This window comes from Panicum virgatum, chromosome 2K (assembly GCF_016808335.1).
Source record: "Panicum virgatum strain AP13 chromosome 2K, P.virgatum_v5, whole genome shotgun sequence".
Classification (NCBI taxonomy): domain Eukaryota; kingdom Viridiplantae; phylum Streptophyta; class Magnoliopsida; order Poales; family Poaceae; genus Panicum; species Panicum virgatum.
This window is the reverse complement of record NC_053137.1, coordinates 4,481,495-4,499,112: the sequence shown is the minus strand read 5'-3', so window position 1 is coordinate 4,499,112 and position 17,618 is coordinate 4,481,495. Positions and strand designations below refer to the sequence as shown.

The 17,618-nt window shown below is 45.4% G+C and overlaps 3 protein-coding genes and 1 long non-coding RNA gene across 6 annotated transcripts; 3 read left to right on the top strand and 1 right to left on the bottom strand.

The window, feature by feature from the left end:
- The first annotated feature begins 79 nt into the window (after window positions 1–79).
- On the top strand, window positions 80–751 carry LOC120695860. Its single transcript, XR_005683928.1, has 2 exons — window positions 80–305; window positions 396–751. It is a non-coding gene; the product is annotated as an uncharacterized LOC120695860 (long non-coding RNA).
- A 460-nt stretch (window positions 752–1,211) lies between these two features.
- On the top strand, window positions 1,212–12,068 carry LOC120662066 (Fanconi anemia group D2 protein homolog). 3 transcript variants are annotated; one of them, XM_039941165.1, is made up of 30 exons: window positions 1,212–2,027; window positions 2,154–2,408; window positions 2,519–2,731; window positions 2,834–2,965; window positions 3,643–3,772; window positions 3,842–3,888; window positions 3,965–4,066; window positions 4,175–4,288; window positions 4,826–4,968; window positions 5,073–5,167; window positions 5,284–5,365; window positions 5,466–5,517; window positions 5,598–5,678; window positions 6,354–6,449; window positions 6,537–6,640; window positions 7,199–7,661; window positions 7,802–7,837; window positions 8,510–8,717; window positions 8,840–8,973; window positions 9,069–9,255; window positions 9,342–9,574; window positions 10,136–10,228; window positions 10,365–10,457; window positions 10,537–10,569; window positions 10,678–10,803; window positions 10,891–10,951; window positions 11,092–11,147; window positions 11,245–11,301; window positions 11,389–11,509; window positions 11,659–12,050. In XM_039941165.1, the coding sequence occupies exons 1-30, from the start codon at window positions 1,296–1,298 to the stop codon at window positions 11,838–11,840; spliced, it is 4,461 nt and encodes a 1,486-aa protein (XP_039797099.1). In that variant the 5' UTR covers window positions 1,212–1,295; the 3' UTR covers window positions 11,841–12,050. The 3 variants fall into 3 exon arrangements, with proteins under 3 accessions (XP_039797099.1, XP_039797083.1, XP_039797091.1); XM_039941149.1 differs by having other exon boundaries at window positions 3,643–3,888; XM_039941157.1 differs by lacking the exon at window positions 7,802–7,837 and having other exon boundaries at window positions 3,643–3,888; window positions 11,659–12,068.
- LOC120662083 lies at window positions 11,989–12,656 on the bottom strand. The gene has a single exon (XM_039941177.1). The coding sequence runs from the start codon at window positions 12,460–12,462 to the stop codon at window positions 12,217–12,219; it is 246 nt and encodes an 81-aa protein (XP_039797111.1). The 5' UTR covers window positions 12,463–12,656; the 3' UTR covers window positions 11,989–12,216.
- Window positions 12,657–16,419: 3,763 nt separating this feature from the next.
- Window positions 16,420–17,004, top strand: LOC120694971 (brain acid soluble protein 1-like). Its single transcript, XM_039978308.1, has one exon. It carries the CDS (start codon window positions 16,420–16,422, stop codon window positions 17,002–17,004), a length of 585 nt encoding a protein of 194 aa, XP_039834242.1.
- The last annotated feature ends 614 nt before the right edge of the window (window positions 17,005–17,618 follow it).

The following is a 17,618-nucleotide window of genomic DNA, read 5'->3' as shown; positions in this document are numbered from 1 at the left end:
TGCAGCCCGGACTTTAACAGCCCTGCGTATTATGCTAGTATCAAGAAAGCACTGGTTGCAGGGTACTTCACCCAAGTCAACCAGGTTTGTTGTTTTTGTTGCTGTTGTTTCTAGTGTTGTTTTTTTTTTGGGGTGCAGAGTGTTTGTCTGCTCTATTGTTGTAACCCTTTGTTCTTCACCAGACTGTCCATCTTCACCCCTCGAGCTGTATGCCTGTACCGTAAGCCGGAGTGGATCATCTACAGCGAATGCATCTTGACCTCCAGGACTTTCATCCGCACGGTCACTGATATCCCTGGCAAATGGTAGGTTGCTGCGAACAGAACAGAGCGGGTCAACCATTGAAGATTGAATTCCATCTGATGGAGAAGTTGACGATCGTGCCATATTTGCAGGCTGATTGATGTAGCCCCACGCTATTTCGACCCGAGCAATTTCCTGACGCGCAAGGCGAAGCTTGTTGTTGAGAGGCTGCACGTCGAACTGGAGAAGGGAAAAAAGAAGAAGAAAAAGGGGGGCCACGACCATGGCAAGAGGCTTGATCTCATCTGACGCTTTCTCGCCTTGTTGCTCTGCTTCCTAGTTGAGCTGCGGTTGCATGTACGAAGAGGGATTAGGCATGGTCGCCGTTTTGTAGAAGCAGAGCATTTCGCCAAATGTTGCTGATGCATCCGTCTCCTGTATATATTTCAAGGATCAAACCTTTGAAAGGATCATCTGAATCTGGGAATGAATGTGGAATTGTGGATCATCGTTGTCGACGATGTAAATGGTATGAATATTTTCTGACCGTATTCGAATTCGATCCGGTCTGGAAGGGTTTTTATCCGTCCGTATCCAATTCCGAGTATCCAATATCCGTAACCGATTCGTATCCGAATACTCAAAAATTACATTTTTATGATGTCGATATCCATTACAATCTTATCCGATAAAAACTAATACTATTCGTATCCGACTCCGTATTCGAACACAAATGTGAAAACAAATACGATATCAGTGATATCCGTCCGTATCCGATTCGTTTTCATCCGTAGTTGTCGTCTTGGTTGCAATGGAATTGGCTTGGCCAGTATCCGTATCCCACTGACACCATGGGCCCACGTAATTAGACCCCAGTTGCCAGTGTGTGTGTCAGCGTGCGTGATCCTCCGCACGCGCAGTCGGATGATGAAACGCTCCATCCCCGCGGCGCGAAAATTTCATTTCCGCCAAAACCCTCCCCAAATTCCCCGTTCCCCGGCTGCCTTCTCGCGGAAGCCAACCTCGCGCCCGCGGCGGCGATCGGCGGCGCCATGGTGTTCCTGCAGCGCAGCCGCCCCGCCAATCTCCGCAAGCGCCCGCCCCCGCCGCCCGACTCGGAGCCCCCGGGGGTCGCCGGCGCCGACTCCTCCGCTGCCGTCGACGCGGCGGCGGCGCTGCTGGCGGACGCGGGCTGCACGCTCCTCGTCCCGCCGCACCAGGCCCCGCCGCTCCCCTCGCCGCACGCCTTCGCGGCCCGCCTCGGGCGCGCGCTCTCCGCGGACCCCTCCGCCGCCCCGCGCCTCCTCGCGGGCGTCGCCGCCTTCGCGGCCGCCTCCCCCGCGCGGCTCCGCCAGCTGCTCCTCCCGGCGGCCCCGCACGCGCCGAGCCTCGCGCGCGCGCTCCTCTCCGTCCCCGCGCTCCAGCCGGGCCTCCTCGCGCTGCTCCTCGAGAAGCTGCCCGAGCACTTCGACGGCGGCGGCGGGGCGCTCGACGGATTGCCGCTGCAGGACGACGTGGGGAGGCTCCTCGTCTCGCAGTTCCGGTGGCTGGACTTCCTCGCCGACGCCGACGCCTTCGTCGAGAAGCTCGTCGAGGTGCTCTCCGTGGCCCCGCCCAGGCTGAAGAAGGAGATCATCGGCTCGCTCCCGGAGATCGTCGGCGACCAGAGCCATGCTGCCGTGGTCACCGCGCTGGAGAAGCTCCTGCAGGAGGACTCGGAGGTCGTCGTCACCGTGCTCGGCGTGCTGTCGGATCTTAACCTCAACGAGGAGTTGCAGGAGCAGGTAATGCTGGCACATTTTCTTCTGCCTGTTTTGGGTTGTATGTCTTCCAGGGAACTTTGTTTTGCATATATGATATTGTGATGTGGGCTGAACAATTTTCTTATGCTCTTGTGGAACACTTTGTAGGCGGTGACTGTTGCAATATCATGCATTCGGACAATTGCTCCGGACCAGATGCCACATTTGCTCAGGTTCTTGTTGCTGTCCGCTACACCAGCCAATGCTGGGAGGATAATATTCCAGATCCGCGGGCAGCTGAGGTTTATTGGTGTTGTGGATCCACGGGCTGCTCGAAGCAAGAAGCTGAAAGGGAAGGCATCAGCGAATAGCACTGATGGGGCAATACTTGATACACTGAGATCTGGCCTACGGTTTAAGAATGTAAGTTATTTGAATCTTCAATTCTTCAGTTTATTTATTTTGCAGCAGAGTACAGTACTGTATGTTGAAGCTTAATCTTGGCCGTGCATTGTTGTGAATAAATTATGCAGATTCTTTGTGAGGCTTTCTTGAAGGAGCTGAAGTCAGTTGACCATCCAAAGGATCACAAAGTGATTGATGTTTGGCTTATAATGCTCATCTATGCCAATGGTGGTGCTCTGCAGAAGAGCGCAGAGAAAATATTGAAGTCCAAGATTTTGCGGGGATGCATAAGAGAGACACTGTTTGATCAATGCATTCGTGGGAACACTGAATTGGTCAAGGTTAGTTCTTCATTTTATTGCAGTGATGGTACAATAGCAGCATATGATTGACTATTCATGCTAGTTCAGAGTCTGAATGGTACATGGCTTAACTTGAACCAGGAACATTTCATGTCGTTCCTCTCAGTGAGCGATTACTTGTTGGCTTGCAAGGAACAGAAAGCGAGAGAGTTTGCATCCTATTTGTTCACAGCACTGTGTGAAGAATTCACTGATACGTATTCCAGACAGGAGGTACTCCTTGGCTGCCAATACCTCTATCTGTCATGATCATGGGCTAAAAAATTGAGAATGTCTTATATATGATGATGGCACAATATACTCTTTGATTTCTGAAACATTCAATTTTGTAGAAAATTCAGACAAGGTGTGGTGCAAGTACGAATGCATAATACATGCCTATGTTCAGATCCACCATATGAAAAATACATTAAAAAACATGGTACTAAGCACATGGCGTGTCTTAGTGCTCGATGGAATGTACTACTTAGCAATACTTTAGGTAGAAGAGTGTTAAGAGTTGATGATGAGGAAGTCATTTGGAAAACTGCTTACAGTTGAGGAACTTAGTTTCATCTAAAATTTGTGCTCATGACTTGGGTCATATTCAGGTGTTATAGAAGCAAAGAAGTAAGTTGTGCGATATGTTTTATGTCCAGGTAGCATAGGCTTGGGAGGGATTCTTTAGTTGCAACCTGGTACTACTTTCAGTTTGTTGTACCTTTTCTTTGCTCCAAGTGGTTGGCAAAAACCATAGAATTTGGAGGTGATTTCTTACGTGTTAAGCCGAAGAGATTTAGTCCATGCAACTTTCTTGGACACGGAATTGATTATCCTTGATTACTAATTATCTCCTATTCTGTGCATTTTATCTGTTCTTCGTTTACTAATGAGTATGCCATTTTTTGCAGCTTGTTGGCTCATTGGTCGCTCATATAGGTTCTGGGGTCAGCTACGAAGTTTCTTCTTCTCTGGATATCATGATTTCTCTAACATCCAACAACTCCGAGGAGTTGATTCCTATATCTTCACATATAACTGGTAATATACTTTCCTTTGTATTTAGTGCTTTTCATTTGCTGAACAGGCACATAAACTTTTACGCTATAGGAATATTGGACTACTTGGAGAGTTTTCATGAAGATAATCTTCGGAAGGTTTGTGATATAGTTCATTTCTTTCTCCTAATCTACCAAATATAATCCCTGACTAATAATCAATGACATAATTTAGGTTTATGATATCTTCTGTCAACTGGCACTAGCTGCCGGTTTCAACACTGGTTCAGGTGGCTCTTCTGTAGCTAATGAACTTCTAATGGTGGTGAGAAAGCAGGTATGACCATGTTTATTATATAGGTGGCACATTCTTCCAGTAAATATGGCTTTCAATTGCAAAATTACAATGTGTAATTGTTTCCTGTACTTGCCTCTTACCTTTTAGGTTAGCAATCCAGATATGAAGTATAGAAGAATGGGAATAATTGGAGCTTTAAGGATAGTTTCAACTATTGCTAATGTTGATGTCAATGATACTGTGAACTGTTCGTCATCTCAGGTTTGTTTTTAGTATGATGCAATTATAGGATAAATGGCAATTTTTGTGTCAAAACTCAAAACTACAAGCCAAGTGCATATTTATTGTCTGAGCTTATGGGCATTATTCAAATGTGCATGTGAATGCCAGCATTCATATGATCACAAATACCATAAAAAATTTATTGCTGAAATTATTTAAGCATCCTGAATACCTTGTATTGGTAGTTATCAAAGTGATAAACAGTATAATATGATGAATATTTTTAGAAAATAACAATTTTGTACAAATAAATGAAATAATTAAACCACTCATTATTAGATGGTTATTAGGTTGGTCCAGAGCATCATGAAAATAACTAACAAAATAGTATCCTATATGTCATACACATGCTGAAACGAAGGATGAAATGTTAGGCATGCATAGACTATACACCTGAACTGGTTTTTGGGATAAGAAACCTCACTTCCTGCATCAAAAACTTCTCAGCATGATAGCTGCCTTCATTTTTTTCATTAATTGAAATTCTAATGCTGTATTATTTGCTTGGTTTGGTAGCAACCAAATTCTGAGGAGGCCCTGGAACTGTTGAAGATGTCTGTTAACTCCTGCAAATTTGTGACATTGCCCTTAATTTTTCTATATGATGAATTAGCTGCTTTACTGGAGAGCAAAGTTCTTCACTCTGCAATTCTTGACTGGTAGGTATAAAATGCTAGTGCATGCTAGGTATTTCTTCCTATGTATTTTCTGCTTGTTTTGCTCATGCAAGATAGCATTTTTTTTTTCCGACTGGCCCATTCAGGGTAGGAAATTATGTTGCAGAATTCGACACACCTTTTCTTGCTGATCTAAACAATGGTGAACTATCAGAGAAACATTTGTATGATGGCATAGAAGGTTAGTTAAATGTTTTTATAGTCCTTTTTGTAGGACTCCTACATTTACTTTAATCATAAGATTTCAATACTTACAATAAGCAAAAGCAAATGTAATTGTTGACTCCTTGTTTACAGGTGAATTATGGATGAACTTGGATGGAGATGTCTCTCCAATATGTGTAAATATTATGCCTCTAGCCTCCACTTTGCCACAGAAGTAAAAGATCTTAGTTATTAATGGTCATTATTTGGTAACCCATTAGTTTCGAAGAACCTGCACTAGCTAAATTTACTGATATTATTTTCGCATATTGCAGATCTCAACCCTGCTTGCAGATCCTTCCATCCCAATTTTCACTTTTAAGTATGGTAAGTGTAATAATTATGTAATGTTACATGTCTTATTTGCTGACCTGGTGACCTTACATTCTTCTTGCTTTATACCAAAGATTGAACGTTTAGGAAATGAAGGCTCACTTGGTGGAATAAATGCATTACTTGGCTGTCCTTTGCACCTTCCCTCAATCAAGGTTAAATAAACTTCTCTTTACAATTTTTAAATTATAACCATATCTACTTTCGTTTTGTAGTTCCAAGCTGCTTAGGGTGCAGAATCCTTCCAACTGTCACTTTCTCTGCACTTAAATGGTTTCTAGTGGCAAATCGCAAATGATTTAGATCAAAAGGTAGTTTGCGAATTTTTCCAAGAGACTGGAAGTGCCAGATCTTCGCGTAACTATTGTTGTCAAATGCCAAGCAATTAAGGCCCTTTTTTGTGACTGCTGACTGATCCACTCCAAGTTTTGCACTCTGCTTAAAAAAAAAATCCACGGTGGAGCAGATCTGCCAAAAAAGAAAAAGAATCCACAGAGCACATCTTTGCCTGCTCTCCAAACTCACACTAGGAGGTCTCGCTGCTCTAGAAACTGGAGTTGGGTGTTTGGGACTGCTCCACTAAATACACGGCGGAGTTTGGAGTTGGAGCAGTCCCAAACAGGCGTTAAGAATGGCAGTAGCAGCTACTGTCTCGAGGTGTTTACCTAAAGGCTGTTTGCATCTCTGTTCACTCTTGTATAAAACTTTTTCACTGGTCACTGCTTTCCAATACATGTGTCATTGTTTGCAGTACATAATTTTTTAAATTCATTTTGAGAGTTTTTCAACGATTAAATAAAATAATAACTTCTAATGTATACAACCGACAGCATTTGGATGGAGCTAAATGGGGAAATTTGTCAGGATTGCAGAAAAAGGCAGTGTGCCATTCACTGTACTACGCAATTAACTGGATCAGGGAGTTGGTGAGTGGTTTTGTGTGCTACTTTTTTCAAACTGCATGATATATTGATATCTATGCCTATTGTCTAATACTAGTGGCATCAATGCAGCTTAATGCTTTCAGCACACAGGTTGCAAGTAGGGTTGATAATCTCTCACAGAAAGCAAGGGATGAGACAGCAGTAAAACTTCTGAAGCGTCTGAGAAATCTGATGTGAGTGTACGCCCACAGTTACTGTGCTTGAATACTCTTAAAGAATACACATTCATAGTTATACGCATTCCAGAAAACATCTATAAATGGGATAGAACCATCGAAGCCCCATGTTCACTGATGTTACCTGTTAAGGCATCACCATCCCTGACTGAAAATAGGCCCTGTTCCATCTTTGTTGTCCAATGTTTACTGTGCTTGAATACTCTTAAAGAATACACATTCATAGTTATACGCATTCCAGAAAACATCTATAAATGGGATAGAACCATCGAAGCCCCATGTTCACTGATGTTACCTGTTAAGGCATCACCATCCCTGACTGAAAATAGGCCCTGTTCCATCTTTGTTGTCCAATTTCTTAATATTAAATAGGAAATGAGAATTTAGTAGATTTCACATGTTCTTTATCAACTGTTTTTCTTTACCTGGCTGGCGGCTGCTGGCTGCTTGAACAGAATATTAGAGGGTTTAATGTATAAATGTAAAAAATGTACCCTCTGGTTTCGTGGCATGAGATATGTTGATAAAATTGTGATGACAAAATTTTCCATGCAGATTACTTGAGGGCTTGCTGAATGCATTTCTTAAAAATTATCCTCTCTCTCTTCCTGAGCTGCGATATCTTGGGGATTGTTCTGGATCAACTAGCACCAGCAAATTCAACCTTCCAAAGAAAATGGGAGAAGAGAGCATGGATGGCACATCTTCCAACAAAAGACAAAAGGGTTGCAAGGACAAGGCAGCCTCAGAAAAGATGAATCCTGATGATAAACTCAAGCAACCTACACTACTGGATGCTTTCAAAAGAGCAGGGGTAACAGTCAGTCAAACGACAAACAAAGCTTCTTCTCAACCATCGTCAAGTGGAATGATGTCAAAGGATATTGAACAAGAGGCTAATGATCCTGGTGAGCTTGGGCTTGTAGATTTAATGACGGCACCAGTTCAGCTGGATATGCAAAGATTCAAATTCAGAACTCTGCATACAAGATGCTTGTCATTGTTGAACTATTCAGAGGTATGTATTTCTTCAGTTCAAATTTACTGGTAGATCAGAAAATGCACTGGGCCGTCTCCCCGTCAAGAAAAAGAAAACCTTTCTTTCTAGCTTCATTACCATCTTATGTTCACTGAAAAGAGTTGATGCACTTTTTGCAGTGTCAAGATTCATCTTGTTCTTCCCTTGAAACTGAGGTACCTTACTTCATTCCTGCTAGATAATTTGTCTACTACAATCAACAACAACAACAACATAGCCTTTTGTCCCAAGCGAGTTGGGGTAGGCTAGAGATGAAACCCAAAAGACACAAAGTTCATGGTTCAGGCACGTTGATAGCTAGTCTCCAAGCGCTCCTATCCAAAGCTAACTCCTCAGAGATATCCCAATCTTTAAGGTCTTTCTTAACCGACTCCTCCCAAGTCAGTTTAGGTCTACCTCTACCCCTCTTTACCTTATCAACACGCTACCCCACTACGCACCGGCGCCTCCGGAGGCCTCCGTTGGACATGTCCAAACCATCTCAACCGATGTTGAGTAAGCTTCTCCTCAATTGGTGCCACCCCTACCCTTTCCCGAATAGCTTCGTTCCGGACTCTATCCCTCCTTGTGTGCCCGCAAAACCACCGTAACATCCGCATCTCTGCTACACTCAGTTGCTGGACATGTCGCCTTTTTGTGGGCCAACATTCAGCACCGTATAACATCGCCGGGCGAAAAGGACAGCGATTCGCCCGGCGATGTTATACGGTGCTGAATGTTGGCCTACAAAAAGGCGACATGTCCAGCAACTGAGTGTAGCAGAGATGCGGATGTCTACTACAATATGGTTAAATTATTAATATGTGCCCCTTTTTTTGTTTTTGCAGCTACATATATATCTATATCTTCTCCGTGATCTGCACAACAAATTAGATAATCTAAATCCTGCAACCAAGCCTTTTCTTAATACTTCTCAAGCAAAATGTCCACGTGTTCATTGCCATGACAACACACAAGAATTCCTTGACAAAATTCAGCCACTATTCTCAGTTTTAAGGAAGCATCTAGATGGAGCAGTTTCAATGATCAGAGATGGTAAACATCCTTATTTCCTAATTTCTGCCTCTTATTCATTTTGTAGTGTTTAATTTTGTACTTATAATCCTACCTCTCCTTGCTTTTGATCAATAACATAATAAGCTACCACTACTCTGTAGAATCAGAGAGCTGCACAGATAATTGGAGTTCACATTCATCTTCAGCTGGCAACCCAGACATTCCGTATGTGGTGGTCTCCAAATCATCAATCACAACTGCAGTATGTAAGGAGATTCTTGGCTGCTACAGGAAGGTTGTTGTTTGAATGTCTTTTCTTTCATGGCAAGGAGGGAAGAGATCTAGAGCTAAAAAATTTGCTAATGCTAACATGTCTGGTGCCTTTTGTAGTTAGTGGCCATTCCTGATCTGTTGAATCAACCAAACATGTCAGTTCTGAAGCAACTTTTACAGACTTTGCAGCCAACAGAAAATTTTGATGGTATTCTTTCTAAGTTCCAACCATCTCTTGCTCCTAACAATGTTGATTATCTATACTGCGGCGCATGTAAAATGTTTGAGGATATTATGGATCCAGGTAATTAGCTATTTAGTTTTGTGCCCACAGTGTTTGGAGATTATGCAACCTTTTCGCCTAATTTTTGTTCTTTAATCTTCCTACAGTTTGCTCGTTCTCATATCTTCTGTCTTCTGATGTGTTAATTACTATGCAATCAATTGTAAATTCTGTTGTCGTGTTGTTGGACGAATCTGGGGAATCAAATCAGAAGAAGATACAAATAGGATGCTCCAAGGCGATCATTCCCTTTCTGCGAAAGCGTCTTGGCCAGTCAGCTCATAAGCTGCTAACCGCGGATCAACCTAGTGAGCATGCTGAAAATGGATGGCAGAGTAAAGTAAGCTAAAGTTTCTTCCTAGCTTTTAATGTGCCACCCCCTCCTATCACAAACACAAGCACTTCAGCATATTGACACGGTCTAGAAGGTGCAACTTTGACCATCAATTTCTGTAAACATGTATTAACTTAAATAGAGAGAATTATACAGTCTGAAATCGATTTTCATGATGAATCTTTTGTGACATCAAACTTATGTTGCCAAACTATTTATATCTTTAGCTATTGATGGTGGAAGTGAAGGCAATGATAATTGCGTATATTGATTGATGATTAGGGTTACAAAGGGTGTCATTATATAGAGCAATCTCAGGTAGGGTTTATAGAAATAGAATCCCCTGAGATTGCCTACCCTATCACCTAGCAGGCTCGGATGAGCCGCCCATGGGCCTGGGCGTGAGACATCCCAGGCCAAGGATACGCATGACAATCTATTTGTCTAACAGGAAGCTAAACAAGTTTGATTAAGGACAAAACTAAAACAACTTGTATTTATGATTAAAGGGAGTATGTGAGTTGACAAGTTTGTAGCTCCTAATATGTTCCCTGTTTTGTCTGTCAGGGTGATCTTATACAGAAGATATTGCAAATATACTTAAGAAATAGTGAATCCACTTCAGATCTGCTTTGTGAGCTTTGCAAAGCATTGACTCAGGTGAGCAGGCCATCTCTGCTTCTTGAATGATGCTCTTAGAGACATCTCATTTAGAAGATTCATGTACATATGAATTAAATAGTAGCACTGCCTTTTGCCTTAGAAGACTCATAGGCGTCTTATTCCATATTTTAAGGCACCTTTGCTCAAAACAAAAGGTACCCAGGAAGCGTCAAATGGTTTTCCAACATTGTGTTCTTCCACTATCCCCACTTGGTACCGTGTCCTAGTAAGTATCTGGTATTTAATGCATTTTATGAAGTATCCCATGTTCGTCCTCTCTTCTAATATTTTGGTCACTAATGCAGCATGAGGAGAATACTGGGACTTTAAACAAGACAGTAAGAAGCACATGCTCTAGATTGGCTCCTCTTTGCCCTATCTTGTGTTCATAAATATAAATCTGCTGTGTTGCCTGATGTTGGAGCAATTTCCATTCTATTGTCTAGATCAAGCAGGCCCTTAAGACTAGAGCATTACCAGAAAGCGGATCAATCCATACTATTCTGGAAGAAATTCAGAAATCAGTTGAGGCGTTTGTTTATCTAATACAGATGTGCAAGACCCATGAAAAGGTTAGCTGCACCATAATGATGCTTATGTATTGGGCTGCTGGATGAAAGAGACACTGCTTACACTAGTCGTAACTCATAAAACAACAGGTTTCTATGCATGCAATGGCAGTTAAACATGGGGGAAAGTATATCGACACATTTCTGAAAGGTGAGGAATTGTGGCTTGATAAGTTCACTATGTATATATGCCTTTACCTGCAAACATGGTGTTGGCAACACCAATTTTTGTGTATCTTCATCATGATGTTTAACAACAGAAAATATTCGATTTACCATTTCCGTTTGCAGCCTTCAACTTCCTAGAGACACAGTTCAAGGAGCATAATGCCATTATACTTGAAATGGTAAGAGGTTATTTACTTTTTACTTATGGTCCTTGTTGGTATCATTGATGCATTACAGTGACTGCTTAATGTTACTGATGAAATTATGCTTATACAGCTAAAAGAACTTCAGAAAGCGACAAGAACAATCCAAACTATATGTTCAGAGGCTAAGGTACAACTGACATAATTCTGTGCATCATGTTCACTATCACAAGTTTTATGCTCCATGCTTACAACAGTACCTCAATCCTGCATATAGGGTTACAAGCGAATGATGATCACAAGCAAAGTACCTCCTGCAAAGAGATCCATGGAAAAGTTCTTGTTCCAAGTTAAGGCGCTGCTACACAACTGCTCCACCGAGAAGAAATTCTGGATGGGTAAATCTTGCAGCCTCGTTCGCAATATTTGCCTAGTTATCCAGGAAAATGCAAGCTGGAAACAAACAACGTCGCAATCCAGACCTGTGATTTTGTATGCTACAACCTACAAAGCTATGCCAACCTCTGATGCCTCCATTTTGTGACAGGCAACCTGAAGCACAAGGACATGCACGGTCATGTGGTGAGCTCTCAGGTGTATGGAAGCGTGGATGATGAAGATGAGGAGCAGATGGAGACCGACTCGGACACTCCGGCAGACGAGAATGACAACACCATGGATGAGGATGCAGCAGAAGGGAGCAATGATGTTCCAATGGAGGAAGAATAGCAGCATAGGTACCAATCTGTACATATACCTCTTGCTGTCCGCTAACCTAACCTGCCCCAAATTAACCGAGCGTGTGTGCATATGGTGTAGAAAGGTGAAGTCCCCTTCAGAATCTAGGTTGCAACGTCATTTGTATTGTAGCATAGAGTAATCAGGATCATGTAAGTAGTCAAGACACTCAGATGAACCATGTTCTGTCGTTTTTTTCTACAGCTGCTTACACAGCTAGATAGCAGTTTGCTACCATATCTTAACAAAATCACACGAACAACTCATAAGCACACGCACATACACGGGAACAAACAAGATCACGAGGACGGAGCAAAGCCTACTGCTGCGTTCTGCCGGTCCGGGCTGGTCCCTTCGGATGAGGCGATCAGATGGCCTTGGCGGGCGGTGCGGTGGAGGCGGAGAGGTCGCCGAGGAGCGGCTCGGTGGCGGAGGCGCCGGCGTTGGTGGTGGTGGTGGCGTTGGTGGGGGAGTCCGGGTCGTAGTTGGGGTCGAGCGCGCGGTCCATGGCGCGGCGGCCGGTCTCGAGGCAGGGCTTGCAGGCCATCTCGATGGTGATCCAGCCGAGCACCACCGCCGCTATGGCGATCACCGCCGCCGTCACCGCCCCCATCCGCCGCGCCGCGATGGGATTTTCTCCCCCTCTTGCTCAGCGTCAGCGATCTGATTGGGGTGGTCTCGTGGACGCGGATCTGGAGTGGAGTTTGGGGGTGCGTGGAGTGTGTGCCGAGGAGGGAGCCAGGCAGCCAGTTGAAGAGGGACAAAGGGGCCGTTGCCGTGGGTCCCGCGTGTCAGTGAACCAGTAATGCGAGATAGAGCAGCGGCAGCTCCAATGCGGATCGCCGTTGTCCTTTTTCAAGCTCCTCGTCGGCCAAATCGAAGCGCTCCCCAAAGAAAATGAAATCAAAAGATCTTTCGTCGCTGCTTGCACTGCGCACTCTATACACAAATACAACCAAGCTTTGGTGTCTCTTACATGCTAGAAATTTAGCAAAAAACACAGGTGACCTCGATGAGCATGGATGCAAACATTTGCTGCGATGACACTACTACGTATTATCATCAGGTTTTAGAACTCGGATTTCGGTAGGCTTTTTGTGTTTCTTACATGCGGATTCGTGATTTTAGTTATGTGAGTTGGGCTGTTGATGCTTGGCCCTTGGGCCTTGACTGGCTCTTGGGCGTAACCAGAAGTCACCTTCTTATAGCCCATGTGTCTTCACGTGCGTCCAGCCCACGTGACCTGTTGGGCTGCAGCCCAGTGGCCCAGCTAATTCACTTATTTTTTTTCGTGCTCTCTGTTCGTTGCTGCAAAGAGCATCAGATATAGGCCCTGTTCGTCTCAAAAAAAAATATATATATATATAGGCCATGTTTGGGACTGCGAGCACCAGCAGTGCGTCGCTTATACGTGAACGTAGCTCGGACGTCACTTACGTGATTTTTCTGCGTGCAATTCAAACTTCCGCATTTTGTGTTGCGGGCGTTCCGCGAATGCGCGTCCGACACGAGGCGTTCGGCAGGATTATTTACACGTTTTGTGTTTAAGCAATGCCACCGCTGTCCCAAACAGGGCCATAGAAGTACAGGGCTAGGATAAAGATCAAGCCGATGGACCATCTCTAACTTTTGCGATGTCTGAGTCAAAGCCAATGAAAAGTTACGCTACTGTACACATCAGGCATTGACGTATCAAGTTGCCGTACCAGCATGCATTTGTTTATTGTTTGAGTAGCTGGTAACTGAGTTTTGCATGCATTTGTTTATTGTTTGAGTAGCTCTCTACAAATTGATCACTTGTGGTCAAAACTTCCTGCTCCTTCTGCAAGGGTCAGATGGGTGGATAGATCGTTGACTTTACCAGGTTACCGTAAGCGCGTGTAATGAAGCGTACATGGAAGAACACAGATGACTACAATTTCTTCTTTGATCAACTTGTTCCAGTAGTAGTCATTACATATTCATCCTTTGAGACTTCCATTTGCTGAAGTTACTTGGTCAACCCATAGAATCATTGATCAATGTGGCAAAATCTCAATCACCCAACAAACATCATCCACTTGTACAATTATTTTTTCCACCGTATCCAGCTTAACTTTAATTTGGCTGGTAGTGAGCGGCTGACCTTATTGCATTCTACCTGTGTGACGCAGCTGATGACGTAACCGACCATGCACACAACAACTCTGACAAAAAATGTACCTGCTCGATCTGACTGTCTGACCTTTGCTGATAAGCATCCACACCCAGGTCAGAACTTCTTGGAGTCCGTGTAGTGATCGTGCTCCATTCTTCCTGTGTGTGATCACACGTGGATACATGCTTATATCCACATGTTTTTTAGTGTAGACACACTAGAGACAGCAGCTTAATTCTGATACCGGTCCTCTCTGCGTCCCATTGGTCCAAGGGCAGCATGTGCTGTGTATCTTCTGCACTGCACTGATCTTATCTAAATAAAGTGCTGCTGATGCAGGACCTTATTACTAGTTAATTTGCTCCAGAGTTCTTTCCCACCTGCATAAAAACGGGCCATTATTTGAAAAGCACAAAGATATTTTGGTCACTCACTGTCAGAAAAGCATCATGTAGACTGGATTAGAACGAGAAATTAGGTCGGGCAGCAGAACTTTCCTTATTATTATGAGCTTTAATTCCGCTGGTGCTGGTGGTATGATCGAGACGATATGCATGTTCTTGTGGTTGCTCCAAGAGTGGAAAAGAAGGCCGCCCTTGCTGTTCCTGCGTGTACTTTAATTTCCTGCATGGACGACCTGATGAGGATTCGATTGGGAGAACAATAACCAAGTGACCAGCAGCAATCTGCATGTACAATTCCACCAAAAACTTGCATGCATGTGCAGGCCGATCTCGGGTCACCTGGGTCTTGTTAAGGTATGCGTACACATACATATGCATATACTACTACCTCTGTTTTTAAATATATGATATTTTTGTTCATTTGACATTTCATATTTTCTATGAATATTTATGCAAATACAAACACATGCAAAGTTAAATCTAAAATCCATTTAATTATAGATCTAGTGGTACTTATTTTACTTTACTTAACTAATTGAGTAAATTTTTAATTAATCAATGATATCATATATTCAGGTAAAACACACACACACACACACACACACAGACTCAATGTACGTTGTCTAGATACATGCATCGTGCATGCACATCTTAGACGCATGGATACAGTCTACTAGTAGATGTAGATACCTACAGATGCATATGCGAGGGCGTCTCGACCAGCTCGATCCGGTTGACAATTACGGATCCGTCCATCTCAGAAAATTCCTGACGATTCTTTGCATATACATGCATACACTGCCCATGGCTGTACAGCTCAGGCGGCGCCGTACGTTCAGGAAATGCAACAATAATAATCCACAATTACCCATGAGTACGTGCAGAGAGATCAATGAATATTTTTAATTTTATGTGCTGGTCGGCCGGTCGTGACTCGTGAATTTCGTGTGGCTGGAGAGTTTATTTGCAGCCGTGCGCTACGTTACACGTACTCACGTAGTGCATTCTATACATACAGAGAACGAAAGAACGAATGCTACCCACGGGTTTGCATTGGGGGAGGCGGCACACTGTTTCTTTCGCTTGATGATGGCCGGCCTACCTCCCACGTAAGCAGTGACACAGCGTGTTGTGTACATTTGTACGTACACGATTCCGTACTTACTCGTATATTCACATATATATGTAAGTATATACCTTGTGCTAATGGTGCACTCAGAGTTCGTAAGCAAAACTGGGGTGTTTGCTAAAGTTTTTTAATTTAACTAAACTTTAATCCGCTCTACATTTTTTTAAGGGTATAATCCGCTCCACTGTTAGCACTTCTGTTTGAATGAACTAGTGCTAAATTAAAATTTAGTACTTTCATCTATTAGCATTTGGATCCAACCAGAACGTAAGCAAGGGCGTTCGCCTTTATCAATACTGTCTATTGTAGTAATAGAATTGTGATCTTGCCCTGACTTGATCTGGTCATCTTCCAATTGATGATCAGTACGGTCTACTAACACCGATAAATAACTAAATAAACAAATAAAAAGGGCTCGCTTGCTTTAGAGTAGTACAAGTACGTCCAGCTAATCCACAAACTAAATTATGTTGTTACCATTATCCTGCTGGGGCATCTTTTACCGAAATTAGGCTGTTCGCACTGGTGTACTATCTGCGTTCCTCTAGTATCTAGATAGAGGAAAAATCCTCTGCAGCGGCATCCTCTAAGATGTTCTCTATCATATAGGATCATCTCGTTTTCCCTATTCCTAGGGAAGTAGAGGACCTCCTCTACCGGGGGGTGTGGCGCTCGAGCCTGGCCGCGAGCGCGCATCCCGCGGCCTCCGCCCGCCGTAGCCATCAAGCCATGGCTGCCCCGCCGCGGCGAGGATGGAGGGGGCGCCAGGGAGGGAGGAGGACCGCGCCAGGCGGTCGGCGTAGGGAGGGAGGAGCGGCGCGCGGCCATTGTTACCCCGCGCGGAGCTCGGCGGTGAGGAGGGAGGAGGAGGAAGCAGGGGAGCTGCGCTGCGCCACCGCCATGGAGGTCCGCCTAGGAGGTCGGGAGGCCGCCGCCGTGGGAAGCTCGTGTGTGGCCCTGCTCGCCCCCTGCTCGCCATGGCCCTCCGCGCGCCCCACCATGGCCTTCCGCCGCCTGCTCCCATGCTGCCACGCTAGCCTGCTCCACCGCGCCGCCGCCGTGCCGAGGATGGGGGCGGAGGGAGCACCGCCGCCGGCCTGCTCCGCCACACTGCCGCCGTCCGTGCCCGATCCGAGCGGATCTGCGCCAGGAAGGCCGGAGGCGGAGCCCAGAAAAGGGGCGCGGGGTGAAGGTGCCGGCCGTCAGGTGAGAAAAGAGGAGGGAGGCACTGCGGAGGCCCCGATGGCAGCGCGCACGAGTGGGGAGGAAGCGGCGGCGAGGAAGACCGGAGGAGGTGGCTCGAGTGGCGAGGAGGCCGGAGAAGGAGGCGACGACAGAGGAGAGAGCAGGGGAGGATTGGAGCTCGAGGGCCGCGCGCCCGCCGCCGGCCGCTCCGCTATGGACGCACGCTGGAGGAGGAGGCACCATGCCGCGCCGGCCACCATGCCGGCTCCATCCCACAGCCCTCCGCCCGCCCGCGGATAGACAGCTTCCCTAGAGAGTGAGCGTGAGGCCTGGGCCACCGCGGCGAGCTAGTCCGCCAGCGTGACGTGCCGCGCACCTCGTGCCATGCTCCTCCGCGCACCTCGTGCCATGCTCCTCCGCGCGCCAGCGGATGAGAGCTCCGAGAGCCGGCATGGGGTGGCGCGACGGCCCTGGCGAGCGGCGGCCCTGCGGAGCTCCAGCGGGCCATGGCGAGCGGTGGCGGAGGGAGGAGGAGCCGAGGGGGATTGAGAGAGAATGTCGGCGGAGGAGTCCCTCGGGATATATATAGAGAGAGAGTGCGTGGGAGGAGGGAGGGGCGTCGGGTAAAGAATAAAAAACTGATGTGTGGGTCCCGCAGTGGGTAGTTAGTATAGAGGAGAGATTTAGAGGATGGATGGGTGCAGAGAAACTGGGTATAGAGAAGAGAATCTGGATGACCAGGACAAGAATATTTTTTTAGAGAGTAAAATTAGAGGATTATGAGTGTGAACAGCGGGAACAAAATTGTCAACGACCAACGCTCACGCACAGGCGCGCTGGCGGGCCCGGGGTGCAGTGGGCGGAGTTTTGTGCAGGTGCATGGCATGCCGCCATGCATGCAATCAGATTCTTCC

What these genes read in the sequence shown, in the direction of transcription:
- LOC120662066 (XM_039941149.1), top strand. Translation starts at nt 1,296, where the DNA reads ATGGTGTTCCTGCAGCGCAGCCGCCCCGCCAATCTCCGCAAGCGCCCG. An exon ending in ACGAGGAGTTGCAGGAGCAG is followed by an intron (nt 2,028 to 2,153) that starts GTAATGCTGGCA and finishes AACACTTTGTAG; the next exon opens with GCGGTGACTGTTGCAATATC. An exon ending in ATACGTATTCCAGACAGGAG is followed by an intron (nt 2,966 to 3,642) that starts GTACTCCTTGGC and finishes CATTTTTTGCAG; the next exon opens with CTTGTTGGCTCATTGGTCGC.
- LOC120694971 (XM_039978308.1), top strand. Translation starts at nt 16,420, where the DNA reads ATGGAGGTCCGCCTAGGAGGTCGGGAGGCCGCCGCCGTGGGAAGCTCG.
- LOC120662083 (XM_039941177.1), bottom strand. Translation starts at nt 12,462, where the DNA reads ATGGGGGCGGTGACGGCGGCGGTGATCGCCATAGCGGCGGTGGTGCTC.